Raw genomic sequence first — 13991 nt, forward strand, 5'->3', positions numbered from 1 at the left:
CCCGTGCTTTGCGCTACGTTTGTTGCCCACTTTTATTTTTATTTTTACTTGTGTATGTACGTGAAGCGTAAACTCCATAGTAAAGTCCATTAAAATCACAGACTCACATGCTGCACTTGTGGGTGTGTTTGTGGCTAAGCATGGGTAAAGCCGAAGCTTATGTGAAGTAAAAACAAACAAACAAACATGACAGTACATAAAAACTAAATTTAGACGTGTCATAACTGTATACTGGTGAGGGCCGGCCCGCGTCAAGCACTGATCTCATGTATAAAAGATTACACACACACACACACACACACACACACACACATATATATATATATATATATATATATATATATATATATACATATATATATATATATATATACACACATACACATACACACACACACAATTCAAAACAATACGAACAAGAGCTTGTTCGATATGATCTGGAACAATACTCTGTAGCTCAGTGTTATTCAAACAATTTAAATGAAAGGACTAAAAGTGTTAGCTCTCACAATCAATGGGATTGACAAAAACACAGAGGAGACAAAGCAGAAAAAAAAAGAGCAAGAGAAATGCACAGTGGCCGAAAAAAATCAATTGATAATGTTTCTAAATGACAGAATAACAGCTATTATTTATTTATTTATTTATTTTTAAAAGATGTGCCTGTGAGTAGACGCTCACACTAATTTGTCAGGATTCCTCTGCACCTTTATTCCATACATAGTTCTGAACCTGTACCTGTGGATGTGTCCTAAATACCGAGAAACTGTCACACCTCTTTAATATAACAACTTCACCAGAGACTCCTTGAATCCAATTCATTTATGACCTTTGGTGAATCTTCTGACGTGGTTTAAATTGATCAAATCAAGACGAATGACTACGAGTCAAATGAGATCGGTCAGGCATTTAATTGCATCGCACATTAGAAGAGCGTATTATCAATAAGTGAAATAAAGAGGCACCTCTGAGACACTCGGACAGGATCGCCTTTACCGTTTTGTCCTGTTTTTGGAATTAATTATGCCTGGTCTTGTCAGACCTTTTAATTACCGGAAAATATGACATTTACGTTTCTAGTGAATTGGTTTCAGCACCAAACAACAGCATTTAATCACTCTTTTGTTTCTTTTTCTTTTTTTTTTACTTTTAACGTTTCTAATTTTACATGGATCCGAAACACTATTAAAAGGTCCAAGGTCTACGGGAAAAATAATAATTTGGGAGAAATGTTTGGAGATGTCCCAATGAATTTAAACAACAACAAAAATATTCACATAACAAAAGAGCAGCTGCACCTTCATTAAAAGATCATAAAAAGTTATCCAGGCTTGCGCCCTTTAGGCATACAGATGTTACAGATGTTAAATATGTACTTGCTTGTGTTAATGTTTTGATTTGAATCAATACAGAAAGCTTCTTTACAGTCCAGTGAAGAGATACGAGAGTTTCTAGGGTTTCTAGTCTAATCGCTACATTGTAACAAAAGTCTCCTTAAGTACACTATTTGGCCAGATGTATTTGAACACCTGATCATCACACCCATACAATATGTTCCCATTCCAAAACCACGGGCATTAACACTGAGTTGGTCCACCTTTTGCTGTTATTATAACAGTGTTCAGTGGGTCAATTGAGGTCAGGGCTCTGTGCAGGACACTCGAGTTTTTCCATACTAAACTGGCAACCCATATCTTCATGGAGCTCGCTTTGTGCACAGGGACATCGCCATGCTGGAAAAGGTTTGGGCCTCTTAGTTCCAGTTCCCCTTAGTTATTGTTACAGCATACAAGGACATTCTTACAACTCTGCGCAACAGTTTAGGGAAAGCCCATATATGGGTGTGATGGTCAGGTGCCCGCATACTTTTTAGCCATATAGTGTATCTCAGTCCTTTTTTCACTGAAACACCTTACATGTAATAGTAAAATGTCAGAATATAATTTGTATATTTATGCTTGAAACATGTATTAGGTCGCCCCCCCAAGCATACTATTACATCAGGACACTGTGCTTCTCATATCTGTGACATGTCTGTTAACTAAAAGAGCACTGATATTGAGGTAATACTAATTACATAACCGCAATGTTGTGTGTCTCACTGGAAAGCGGGAAATAATAGGATTCACTTGACTGCTCATAGGGTTTTTGGTCTTATGTTATTGTACACACCTAATAACTGCGAGCTTGAAAATGCTCCCACAACCAGCATATGTTGTATCATTTCTATGGGTGAGGATGAAGGTATTTATAAAAAAAAATTTTTTTTTTAAGTTTTCTCAAACCAATACAAGTGACCAAGCTGGTAAAATTAACACCTACCTGGATCAGACTTGGAGAAGGTGTCCACATCCAGTAGGTTTCTATGGGAGCAGGAACAGAAAAAGAAAAGAAAAAAAAAAGAAAAAAAAAACAGTAATGAAAATGCTGATTTTAACAAACAGAGGCAAGAAAAACATCCACGAAAATGCCATCCTTCTAATGTCACTGAAACATGGGTTCCATGACCATGGAAAGCTTGAATAGCTTGTGTACATCGTGAATTGTACAACACGTGCAGCGTCAATAAATCCCATCGTGACTTGTTTTTCCTGGGGATCTCCATTTACTAAAAACATTTCAGCTGCACAGTGGTAAGTCACAATTCTGCTTTCTTCCGCTTAATGTTTTTCTCCGTGTGAGAAGTACAAGTCTGAAAAAGATCACTTAGAGAGAGAGAGAGAAAAGAAAACAAATGGGCAAAACAAATGATGCACTCAAAAATCGGTAAACAGTAATTACAGACTCGTTGCAGCCTTGGTGCTTTTCAAACGGCTTTCTTGCTGACTGCAGCGTAAGTGCCTTAAAATGGGGCCTTCTTAAAAGTCAGGGCTTGAAAGACCGGTTTACGCTTTCATTTTAACTCCACTTGTACAAGTATCATAATTTGGGGTTGTGAGGGTTGAATAAGAAACAACACGCACTTTCTGGATGTACTGCATCCATCTTGATGTCTTAAAAAAAAAAAAAAAAAAAAAAAAAAAGGAGACAGAATTTGTAAGGTGGAAGAGTGAGAGAGAAGAGGGATGGAGAAGAATACACATTCACTCCTTTTGAGGTCAAAGCGAACTGTATTGCGAGCGCTCAGATGAGCTACAGGAGTCTGTGGAGACGTCTGCTGTGACGTTTCACCACAAATGATCGCATCTTTAATCCTTGCAATTGTAGCATGAGGTTCTTCATAGTATTATTATTTACCTCGTACCTTTCTGTGAATTAGTCATGGTCGGTTGGAGCAGTAATAGTAGGAGAGGGCATTTTTCTCTAAAAGGAAACACACGCTTATGAGGAGGACGTTGTAAATAAGACCATCACACCCAAGTGTTGAACAGTCCGGATTTAATCGACTTTGCCGTTCTAAGAACCTCCACTCTTCTGGGAAGATTATGGGGCGTGGCTATCGGGATTTGTGATCATTCAGACACAAGAGCATTAGTGAGATCAGACAGTGATGTCGAGGAGGTCTGGGGTGCGGTCAGTGTTCTAGTTCATCCCAAAAGTGTTCAGTGGGGTTGAAGTCAGAGCTCTGTGCAGGACACTCGAATTCTTCCACTCCAACCTTGACAAACCATGTCTTCATGGAGCTCGCTTTGTGCACAGGGGCATCGTCATGCCGGAACAGGTTTAGGTTAGGTCCCATAGTTCCAACGAAGGGAAATGTTCCATACAAACGTGTGCGTCAAGCTTTGTGCAAACAGTTTTTGGAAGAACTACACATGGGTGTGATGGTCAGGGGTGTCCACTTACTTTTGGTCACGGAGTGTAAATAATGGTACGTTTGTATTATGGACGTGAGAGCATTTGAAACAAGAGATTTTAGGGAAAACAAACATTTTTCACCAAACGCTATGAATTTATTTCGAACAAAAATTTGCAGAAAACTTCATTTAACACAAAAGAGACCAAAATATACACAGAAAGTACAGTTTCATAAAGTAGTTCATGTTTATTCTACGCCTCACTGAAGAAAATCTAGTGTTATTAACTTGACCTTTAAGCGTTATGGATGTTACCCGTCTCAGACACACCTCCACATACTAAAATAACGTCATGGTTGAGTCGTTCACCCTTAAATCAACCGAAACAGCATTTCCGCTGTTAAAAAACATGGCTTTGTTGAAACAGTTTAGCATCTGAGAGCTTTTCACAGTTACTGACGGAAAACTGATCGAATTCACTTTGTCAATTAGAGCACATTTAATTGGGCAAAATAATATTTTTATTGTTCTCACATATGTTTATTCTTCGATTTGCATGGAATTGTCCATACAAAACAACGTACGTATTTATATTCCTACCACGCTGCTGTTAAATGCTCGGTTCTGATTGGTCGGTAGGTGTTGGTTCATTTTCTACACCAGCAGCAATACATTTCAATAGCTATGGATGAAGGTTTAATATTAACACACTCGTTGTGTACATTATTATATTATATACATTTTTTTCTACTTCTGATGGTTGATGTGAACATTACCCGAAGCTGCTGGCCCGTATCTGCATGATTTTATGCAGTGAACGAGTAGATGTTCAGGTGTTCCTAATAAAGTGCTTGTGTATTTTCAGTCATGTCAACATGGACCAGAATCTCAAAGGAATGTTTCCAACATCTCGTGGAATCCATGCTATGAAGCATTCAGGCGGGTTCGAGAGCAAAAAAGAGGCCCTACCTAGTATTAGTATAGTGTTCCTAATAAAGTCCTCAGTGAGCGTATATTCATGTTTAAAATATATAAATATTTCAATATGAATCAAGTTTCGATGATTTTGTAAACAAGTTACATCAGTTCAGCATCAGATCAGCAATGAAGCTGAACAGCTTAATTTATTCAAAACATTTTGTCCATAAAGTTTCATGTTTATTATTATTATTTTTTAAATCACTATTAGAGACCCAGCTAGAGGTCTGGAGCTGTTTTAGTCCATCCCTGATTCTCCTCCAAACTTCCTGTTTTGAGTGACACGATGGCGGGATGGCATCTGGGCCTCCCTGTGATGACAGCTACAAACAAGCTTGATGAATTGGCTTCCCTTGTGAAGTGCTTCAGTAATTTGGCACCACAAAGAACCCATAATTATCACTATAATTAGAACTTCATATTCACAGTCTATATTTATACCAGGGGTTGTTTGGAAAACCTTACCCGATTGCATTATGTTTGATGATATGTTATTTACTGGAGCACAAAAAGACTGCAAATTAGCCAGACATCTGAATATCAGCGCTGATTAGACTTGAGACTGCTGAAATAGCTGTTTGCGTACAAAACTGTGTGTGTGTTAATTTGAGTGGGCAGTGAAGCCTTCCCTTCAGCTTTATTACAAAATTTAAGTAGGTGAACCGTTTGTTGCTGTTCATCTGAAAAGTGTAGCTTCAACAACAACAAAAAAATCTTCATTGTATACATAACAAATGGGAACTTCATTTTTTTTTTTATTTACGACTGCATCGCGCTGGGGTACAACATTGTAATATTTCTCAATATAAGACAAATGTGAAATATTACTCCTGATATGAATTAATAATGAAATACATACAACTATTAATGCATTTTATAGAGAATGTATAAATACACTTACTGGCCACTTTAATAGGAACACCGGTGCCCATGCTCACTGATGCAATTATCCAATCAGCCAATCATGCCGCAGCATAAAAGATCATTCAAATGAAGGTCAAGGGCTTCAGTTAATGTTTACTTCAAACATCAGAATCAAGAGAAACGTGATCTGAGTCACTTTGGCATGACAGTGGTATGGTTGTGACAACAGTCTGAGACAACCATCTCTTGAGTTCACACAAAATGGTGCAAAAAAACAAAAAACATCTAGTGGGCAGAAACGTCTTTTTTTGATGAGAGAGACAGAGGAGGATGGTCAGACTTGTTCAAGCTGACAAGAAGGCTACGGTAACTCAAATAACCACTGCTTACAACCGCGCTGAGCAGAAAACATCCACCTTGAGGCCGATGGGCTACAAGAATAGAAGACCACATCGGGTTCCACTGGTGGATGTTCTCTGATTGTATTCTGAAGAAGTGCACACAAAATGTAAGAGAGTTTGCTCTTGTGCTGTGTATGGTTTCATGCAATTTAAGCAGGGATATTATTGGGGGGGGCCTTTAAGCCATTTGTCATTGCTGCCGTCTACTCGATAAAAATCTGATGAATCATGCAGGTCTAAGTGGTACCCACAAGGGTAAGGGTTTTGTACGTCTAATATGTATCTTTCGCCTGGGAAAGGGAATTTAATGCACATTAAAAGCACATTTAAGGTACAGAATTCAACTTTAAAGGCCCCATGAAACGGCTTGATTTTCCCCCCGCAAATGTTGACATATTTTCCTTTTGAAACAGGAAGTCAGCGTGACAGTGTGTTGAAGTGCTTGAATGATTAACACAACCTCTGCTCAAATTACCAAACTTAACAGTAGCTTTGTGAAACAGCTTAATACAGAGAAGAGTGAGATCGAGAGCCTCTTTTTTTTCTCTCAGCCGTGCAGGATTTCTCACCGCCACCTTCACCCACTCCTGTCCACTTTAACGAGGACAATATCCAAGACGACGAGACGCCATGTGTTTTTAGAGTTACATGTCTGAGACATGGCTGACCTTCAGCGGTGCTGATGGTGACCGAGAACTGGAGCGTCGTTCGTTACTATGAGCGATCTGACAAATCTGAATGGTAGATAAAATAATAATAATAATAATAATAATAATAATAATAATAATAATAATAATTTTTACTAATGGAAAAACCTAGACAGTGTAAACACCTGCTCATTTATGCAGTTATCCAATCAGCCAATCATGTGGCAGCAGCACACATTGCATAAAATTATGCAGATACAGGTCAAGAGCTTCAGTTAATGTTCACATCAAACATCAGAATGGGGAAAAAGTGTGATCTCTGTGACTTAACCGTGGCATGGTGGGCTGGTTTAAGTATATAAAAAACTGCTGATCTCCTGGGATTTTACATTTACATTTATTCATTTAGCAGAGTGCCAGAGTTTTTTTGTTTTGTTTTTTTATGGGTTGGTTAGGTGTTCACGGTGGGTCTTTAGCGGTTTTTTGAAGATGGTGAGAGATTCTAGAGTCTCTAGAGTTTGATTGGAAAAAGACCAGGTGATTTCTTTTCAATTTTTCTAATCTTCAACTGTCCAGTTTGGGTGAGTCTGGACCCATGAATGCCTCAGATTCTTGTTCTTGGCTGACAGGAGTGGCGGCTGAGCTGGTTCTCTGCTGTTGTAGCCCATCCACCTCAAGGTTTGTGCGTTCTGAGATGCTTTTCTGCTCACCACGGTTGTAAAGAATGCTTATTTGAGTTACTATAGACTTCCTGTCAGCTCAAACCAGTCTGGTCATTCTCCTCTGATCTCTCTCATTGACGAGGTGTTTCAGCCTGCAAGACCCTCCGCACATTGGATGTTTTTTGTCTTTTCGCACCATTCTGCGTAAACTCTAGAGAAAATCCCAGGAGATCCTGTCAACAGTTTCTGAACGACTCAATCCAGCCCATCTGGTACCAACAACCATGCTACGATCACACTTTTCCCCCATTCTGATGTGAACATTGTGTGAACTGAAGCTCTTGACCTGTATCTGCATGATATTGTGCATTGTGCTGCTTCCACATGATTGACTGATTGAAGAACTGCATAAATGATCACGTGTACAAGCGTTCCTATTAAAATGGATGGCGATATCTATCATATCAGTTTCTGTAACCTAACGGACAGGTACAAAAAGCTCTGAAACACCTGTTTTGATTTCAGGCCACTTCAGGGATTGCGGCTCTACCTATTATGCGTTTTTAAACATTCACTCCATGTAACTGATACACAGTTAAAGGTACAGCACCGTGATAACCATCTCGATTCACTGACGAGCAGTAAACATTTTTTATTTTTTTTTTTAACACAGTGTAGCAGAACGACATGCTCTGTTTATTTTCTTACTCACTTGAGCATCGAGTATCATCCCAACAAACATCAATCGGCCAGAAACACAGCAGGCACGATTGGGCAGCTGCACACGCTTCTCCTATCAAAGGAGCCACCCTGCGACATCAGGGAATGCTCCTAGCGAAGTTAAGGATTTATGCAAACACATATCAGCGTCAGCAGTCAACACATTCATTATTAAGGACGGGATAAAAGGCCGGGTGTCTGTCCAGAGACGGGACGGAGGTGCTGAGGAACACAGCGAGAGCGGAGATCAGTAGGCTGAGCTGCCATTTATTAAGGGTGATACCAGATTGGGTTTCCATCTATTCCTTCTGTCTCAAGGATGGAAAGTTGGTGAGAATTCAGGACAGAAGGACAGACAGGACATACGTCGCCACAGCGTCCTGTTGAGGATACTCGGGGCTGGGATTAAGTGGGGCGCTGTAGTGTTTGTACACGCTTTCACTGCGTAATCCACGCACAATAAATACCTTTAGAAGTTATACAGAAGTTATATATATATATATATATATATATATATATATATATATATATATATATATATATATGTATGTATGTATATGTCTGTGTATTATACTAATGGACAGGTACGCAGGAGATCTGAGTGTGGAGAAGTTTCTAGAAGAGACGAGGAAAATGACACGAGAGAATTCTTTTCTTCTAGAAAGTTCTTCACTCAAAATGCCTCAGCTTTCTGTAATTATTCCATGTCCCATTATCATTATTATTGTTGTTGTTTAAAAGAAAAATTCAATGCTGTTATGTTGTGGTAAATATATTGTATTATTTTTCATATATTGACATATTTTCACTTCATAGCCAAATGCTAGACTGGAATACGAATTTAATATAAAATATTACAATCCTGTGAAGTATGACTCTGAGGCGAAAGGTTTGATGATAAAAACGCGTACTAAATATATATTTTATTATTTTTATATAATTATTACGTGCATGTTCTTCATAAAATGTTAAGCCTGAGGAGAATTTATTTCTTGGGCTCCTTACCTGCACGACACGGTCACTTCTATTTTGGTGGCAGGGACGCTGGTGTTAAGCGGGTCGAAGTCCCCGATAGACGCCATGTCTCTCCCGGGTAAAGTTTCACAACAGTTCTTCTGTTAAAAAAAAAGCGTGTTTTTATTCGGCCTGAGCCTCAGGTGCGAGTTGAGAAACACCCGCTTTCCTCATAGCAGCTGGGGGCTGAAAGGGGAAACACAAACAGACCTGTCCGCCTCATAACGGACAAACTCGGGAGTCCGCGCGCTGCTCTCCCAACTGGCGCGAGCTGGAGGCGCGCGCGATGTGCGCTAGGGAAGCCCCGCCCACTGAGGGTCTGCTCGACAATGCGGGAGTGATGTGGGCTGATCAGCAAAGTCAACACTACGGGTGTAGTCTTCATCATCATAATCATCATCAACAGCTTCATCAACATCATCATCTTCTTCATCCTTATTATCAACATCACCATCTTCTTCATCCTTATTATCAACATCATCTTCTTCTTCATCCTTATTATCAATATCACCATCTTCTTCATCATCATTATCATCAACATCACCATCTTCTTCATCATTATTATCAACATCAGCATCTTCTTCATCCTTATTATCAATATCACCATCTTCTTCATCCTTATTATCAACATCAGCATCTTCTTCATCCTTATTATCAACATCACCATCTTCTTCATCATCATTATCAACATCAGCATCTTCTTCATCCTTATGATCAACATCAGCATCTTCTTCATCCTTATTATCAACATCAGCATCTTCTTCATCCTTATTATCAACATCACCATCTTCTTCATCATCATTATCAACATCAGCATCTTCTTCATCCTTATGATCAACATCAGCATCTTCTTCATCATCATTATCAACATCACCATCTTCTTCATCATCATTATCAACATCACCATCTTCTTCATCATCATCAACATCACCATCTTCTTCATCCTTATTATCAACATCACCATCTTCTTCATCATCATTATCAACATCAGCATCTTCTTCATCCTTATTATCAACATCACCATCTTCTTCATCATCATTATCAACATCACCATCTTCTTCATCATCATCAACATCACCATCTTCTTCATCCTTATTATCAACATCACCATCTTCTTCATCATCATTATCAACATCACCATCTTCTTCATCATCCTTATTATCAACATCATCATCTTCTCTCTCCAGTCCCTTCCCCAGTCCAGCGTACACGGAGTAACATGTTCATCTAAAACACACACACACTAACATGTTCATCACACACACTAGCGTGTGTGACACAGACACACACGTTCATCTAAAACACACACGTTCATCTAAAACACACACACACACACACACACACACACGTTCATCTAAAACACACACACACACCCCATGTCCCCCCCACACACACTAACATGTTCATCACACACACACCCCAACATGTCCCCACACACACACATTAACATGTTCATCACACACACACACCAACATGTCCCCACACACACTAACATGTTCATCACACACACACACACACCCCAACATGTCCCCACACACACATTAACATGTTCATCACACACACACACCACCATGTCCCCACACACACTAACATGTTCATCACACACTAACATGTTCATCACACACACACCCCAACATGTCCCCCCCACACACATTAACATGTTCATCACACACACACCATGTCCCCACACACACTAACATGTTCATCACACACACACCAACATGTCCCCACACACACTAACATGTTCATCACACACACACACACACCCCAACATGTCCCCACACACACATTAACATGTTCATCACACACACACCACCATGTCCCCACACACACTAACATGTTCATCACACGCTAACATGTTCATCACACACACACCACCATGTCCCCACACACACTAACATGTTCATCACACACACACCACCATGTCCCCACACACACTAACATGTTCATCACACACTAACATGTTCATCACACACACACCCCAACATGTCCCCCCCACACACATTAACATGTTCATCACACACACACCATGTCCCCACACACACTAACATGTTCATCACACACACACCAACATGTCCCCACACACACTAACATGTTCATCACACACACACACACACACACACACACTCCAACATGTCCCCCCCACACACATTAACATGTTCATCACACACACACACCAACATGTCCCCACACACACTAACATGTTCATCACACACACACACCCCAACATGTCCCCCCCACACACACTAACATGTTCATCACACACACACCCCAACATGCCCCCCCCACACACACTAACATGTTCATCACACACACACCCCAACATGTCCCCCCCACACACACTAACATGTTCATCACACACACACACCCCAACATGTCCCCCCCCACACACATTAACATGTTCATCACACACACACACACCAACATGTCCCCACACACACTAACATGTTCATCACACACACACCCCAACATGTCCCCCCCACACACACTAACATGTTCATCACACACACACACACCAACATGTCCCCACACACACTAACATGTTCATCACACACACACACCCCAACATGTCCCCCCCACACACACTAACATGTTCATCACACACACACCCCAACATGTCCCCACACACACACACACACACACTCTAACATGTTCATCACACATACACGTTCATCTCTCTCTCTCTCTCTCACACACACACACACACACACACACACACACACACACACACACACACACTCTAACATGTTCATCACACATGCACGTTCATCTCTCTCTCTCTCTCTCTCTCTCTCTCTCTCTCACATACGCACACACACACACACACACACACACACACACACACACACACACACACACACACACACACACACACAGGGAAAGGAATCAGACGCTAGATCAGTGCTCCAGAGAAAACATTTTTTTCTTCACTATGTTTCTGGTGATGCGTTCTCTTTATGTACACAGTCCTTTTCAAATGCTCCTGGAACATATAACCAGCGCTCCTAAATACCTCCCCAATCCTTATTGGGGAGGTAACTTAAAATGGAATTAAACTTACTTTTTAAATCTCGTTATTTTATAAAAAAAATAATAATAATAATAATTAAAAAAAACAAAACAACCTAAGATTCCTTAAATATCTTGAAGAAATATTTAAGAAAGTCCATGTATTTAGATGCTTTCCCTGTGTTGTAAAATCTGTATATGAATGTATGTTTACAGTTGTAGTTTCTGTCGATCTGTTGTAATCATGTTCAGTTCACATATTGTTGTTGTTTTTATGCAATTCTAAGTAATTACTTTGCAATGCTTATGGAACCGTTTTTCATTTTCATGTATTAATAAAAAAAATAATAATAATAAAAAAGAGGGAACAAAAACATCTTGCGGCGAGTTTCGCTTTATTTAGTTATAAAATCGCCAATAGTTAGCTAGTCGCTCTGCATATATATGTTCTGAGGTATGTATGACTCTGTAAATACAGTTAAAGACAGTAATTACAGATTATATAATTATATTTGTACAGTTTTATTGTGCTTGTCTGCCATCTTGTGGTAATAAAATAAAATATCAAACTATTGAAAGCTTATTTCTGGACCTTATAGTACTGTGTTACTCTTTATATGAAAGAAGTATCATTCAGTTTTTCTCTCTTTCTGGGCGAGGGCAGCTTTCTTCAGTTCTTTCTTTTCTAGATGTGACCTCCACGTGACCTTCTTTCCACTCTGAAATTTAAAAAAAAAGAAAGAACGTTGCAGACTTTTAAAATCTTACTTCGCTTGATTTTACAAGAGATACAAATTGTATGTGTGTGTACAAAGGACACACTCATTTTTTTTTAGGCAGAAAGATGTGTCGTGGGTAGTTGAGTAGTGTGTGTGTGCGTGTGTGTGTGTGTGTGTGTGTGTGATTAGATAGAACTTACAGGTTTCTTATCTTCTTTCCAGGGCCCGCTGTTGCCTGCGTGCAGCACGCTGGAGCCGCCGTTCTTCCCGCTCCATCTGCACCATCAGTTCTTTCTGTTTTTTATCCCTGGGGGAACGGAGAGACAGACAGTGAAACTTTTAAAACGGACTTTCAGCCATTACAGAGCTGTATGTGTGAGAGCTGATCTAGGATCTGTTTCTCAATGTGATTTATATGGACAGGGTTCAAAAGGGGTAGAGAAATTGTGTAAAGCAGCAGATGGGCTACAATCAGTAACTGAATAGCTGTAAAGTGCATAAATATTGCGTGTACAAATGAACCGTGTTTGCGCACGACCTGTGTTTAAATAAGTGTGTTTGTTTTCCTGCGTGCTCTTACCTGGCCGTCTTCTCTCTGCGGTACTCCTTCTTTATAGTCTTTAATTCGTCCTCTGGAAGTGTGTTGAACCGTTCGAGCAGGTCATGGAAATGCGTCTCGACCGCTGTGAGCAGCTCATGTGAGCTCATGTCCGGTAAATCTCCCACGCAGACCCTGTACAGCTCTGATATCTTCTGGTTCAACTGCTTCAGGACTGCATTCTGAGTGGAAAGGAGACGAGAGTGACAGGTGTTAAGGACTGCCCTCAAGTGGGGTGTGTGTGTGTGCGCGTGTGTGTTTACCTTTTGTTCAGGACCGTCTTCACTCATTTTGAATTCTTCGATGCGCTGCTCTATTTTCGCTGCTTTTGCTCTTTTTGTATGAATGCATCTAGTGAGGTAGTCCATCTCCTCATTACTCTGAGCAGTGTCCTTCTCCCTGCAGCAACACAAACGGCTCAGAGGTTAAAGGATGCCGTCAGAACCTCTGCTGTAGATGTGTGCACAGGGACTGGGCTCCTGCGGGACCCGAGACATGTGGCAGGAGTAGATGTTGTTGTTTTTTAATCTCAGATATGAATAGTTCCTAGATCCTAATACCTTTATTTCTAATTGAAACATTTTTATCGACCGCCCGTAGATTGTGTGTTAGAGACGAGTTTCAAGGCAACTTGTTTTCCTG

The 13991-nt window shown here is 40.1% G+C and overlaps 2 protein-coding genes across 12 annotated transcripts in view; both read right to left on the reverse strand.

The window, feature by feature from the left end:
- The window catches only part of cpne9 (copine family member IX), a 49461-nt gene extending 40139 nt beyond the window's left edge, over positions 1 to 9322 (reverse strand). For 8 of the 11 annotated variants that reach the window (XM_053686146.1, XM_053686142.1, XM_053686144.1 and 5 more), the window contains exons 1-2: positions 9015 to 9319; positions 2323 to 2363 (exon numbers count right to left, since the gene is read on the reverse strand). In XM_053686146.1, the coding sequence (XP_053542121.1) occupies positions 2323 to 2352 (30 nt within the window). In that variant the 5' untranslated portion in view covers positions 2353 to 2363; positions 9015 to 9319. Of the gene's footprint in view, positions 1 to 2322; positions 2364 to 9014 lie in introns of all 11 variants that reach the window. The other 3 variants (XM_053686143.1, XM_053686145.1, XM_053686140.1) reach the window with 3 other exon arrangements.
- Positions 9323 to 12239: 2917 nt separating this feature from the next.
- The window catches only part of LOC108275765 (cilia- and flagella-associated protein 100), a 7812-nt gene continuing 6060 nt past the window's right edge, over positions 12240 to 13991 (reverse strand). The window contains exons 11-14 of the mRNA XM_017486725.3: positions 13613 to 13748; positions 13332 to 13531; positions 12952 to 13058; positions 12240 to 12751 (exon numbers count right to left, since the gene is read on the reverse strand). Coding sequence (XP_017342214.1) covers positions 12959 to 13058; positions 13332 to 13531; positions 13613 to 13748 — 436 coding nt within the window. The 3' untranslated portion in view covers positions 12240 to 12751; positions 12952 to 12958. The remainder of the gene's footprint in view (positions 12752 to 12951; positions 13059 to 13331; positions 13532 to 13612; positions 13749 to 13991) is intronic.

Source organism: Ictalurus punctatus, chromosome 15 (assembly GCF_001660625.3).
Source record: "Ictalurus punctatus breed USDA103 chromosome 15, Coco_2.0, whole genome shotgun sequence".
In the NCBI taxonomy this organism is placed as follows: domain Eukaryota; kingdom Metazoa; phylum Chordata; class Actinopteri; order Siluriformes; family Ictaluridae; genus Ictalurus; species Ictalurus punctatus.